Raw genomic sequence first — 1,339 nt, forward strand, 5'->3', positions numbered from 1 at the left:
GACATATATTGTAAAATGTTTAATATTTATTGCTCATACCTCGCTAACGTTATTTTTACAGTTCGCAGAAGCACCTGGCGAACATGCAGAGGAGAAAGCCAGCGTACCAAGTCATAGATAAAGTACCGAGGTACATAGCCCTGAAACCTGACAGGCTAAGAGAAAGTCTTCAGTTCAGAGCGAAGAAAGGAGACCTCGTACTATCAACATTTCCGAAGAGCGGAACGCATTGGCTATTGTACATCACGCAGTTCATTCTCAGGAAGGGACAACCGATGACGACGTACCCAGAGCTCGCCAAAGAATGGCGCTTCCTCGAGTTCATGGACATCAAGGACTTCAGGTCATCTCTACCTTTGAGAACATTCGCTACGCACTTGGCGTTGGACAAGCGTATGATGACGGAAGAAGGCAAATACATCTACCTAGCTCGGAATCCGTGGGATATCTGCGTCTCCTTCTACCACATGATGACCAACGTGAGCCTCTTCGGATTCCAAAACGGAAAGTTCGAAGATTTCGTCGATGCTTTCATAAGCGGTCACATGGACTGCGTCGACTACTTCGAACACGTAGCAGCGGGCTACGCTCTCAGGGAACATCCGAACGTGTTCTTTGTGACTTACGAGGAACTGAAGAAAAACACCCGCGAAGTGTCGCTGAGGCTGGCGTATTTCCTGGGAGAACAGTACGGCCGCAATCTGGGAAAGGACGAGGCGTTACTCAAAAATCTGATGGAGAGATCGCAGCCCGAATACATGCGCAATGTAGTGGTGCTGGACTTGACCGGTAAAGATAACCCACAGTGGAACGAAGTGTTCTCTCGAAAGAAGGTTACCTGCATCGAAGGCCACAAAGGAGACGAGAACAAGTACGCGTACGTAAGAAATGGCAAAGTTGGAGGTTGGAAGGATTACTTCACGCCCGATCTGCTCCGGAAGATGGAGAGTCGGATTCTGGAAGCCGAGAAGGAGTCAACCTTCATGAACCTCTGGAAGGACATCAGGGCTGAAGCGATTGCACACATGCAGGATACCGAATGAACTCTCCTATGCCACTTTTAGAGCACTTCTTGCGTGGCTATTCCAGAATGAACGATTACATTCGCTAATCAGGGCAACCAGATATCCGACAGAGAAAATGCTTGAAGTGCCGCTAACACTGCGAAGCGCCGATGCATTAGCGGGCGCGATATGGTTGTCATTGGCTGCTGCATAGTTTCGTGGTTTCTCGATATCAATGAACAATTAATGAGAGACAAGGAAAGATTTGCTTCAAAGAATAAGAAAGAATGATTAGCGCACCAGCCAATCAGTAGTAATGGCCCACGTTTGAATAT

The 1,339-nt window shown here is 47.7% G+C and overlaps 1 protein-coding gene across 1 annotated transcript; it reads left to right on the forward strand.

Moving 5' to 3' along the window:
- The first annotated feature begins 275 nt into the window (after positions 1-275).
- Positions 276-1,043, forward strand: LOC119391465 (sulfotransferase 1B1-like). The gene has a single exon (XM_037659144.1). The coding sequence runs from the start codon at positions 276-278 to the stop codon at positions 1,041-1,043; it is 768 nt and encodes a 255-aa protein (XP_037515072.1).
- The last annotated feature ends 296 nt before the right edge of the window (positions 1,044-1,339 follow it).

Source organism: Rhipicephalus sanguineus, chromosome 4 (assembly GCF_013339695.2).
Source record: "Rhipicephalus sanguineus isolate Rsan-2018 chromosome 4, BIME_Rsan_1.4, whole genome shotgun sequence".
Classification (NCBI taxonomy): domain Eukaryota; kingdom Metazoa; phylum Arthropoda; class Arachnida; order Ixodida; family Ixodidae; genus Rhipicephalus; species Rhipicephalus sanguineus.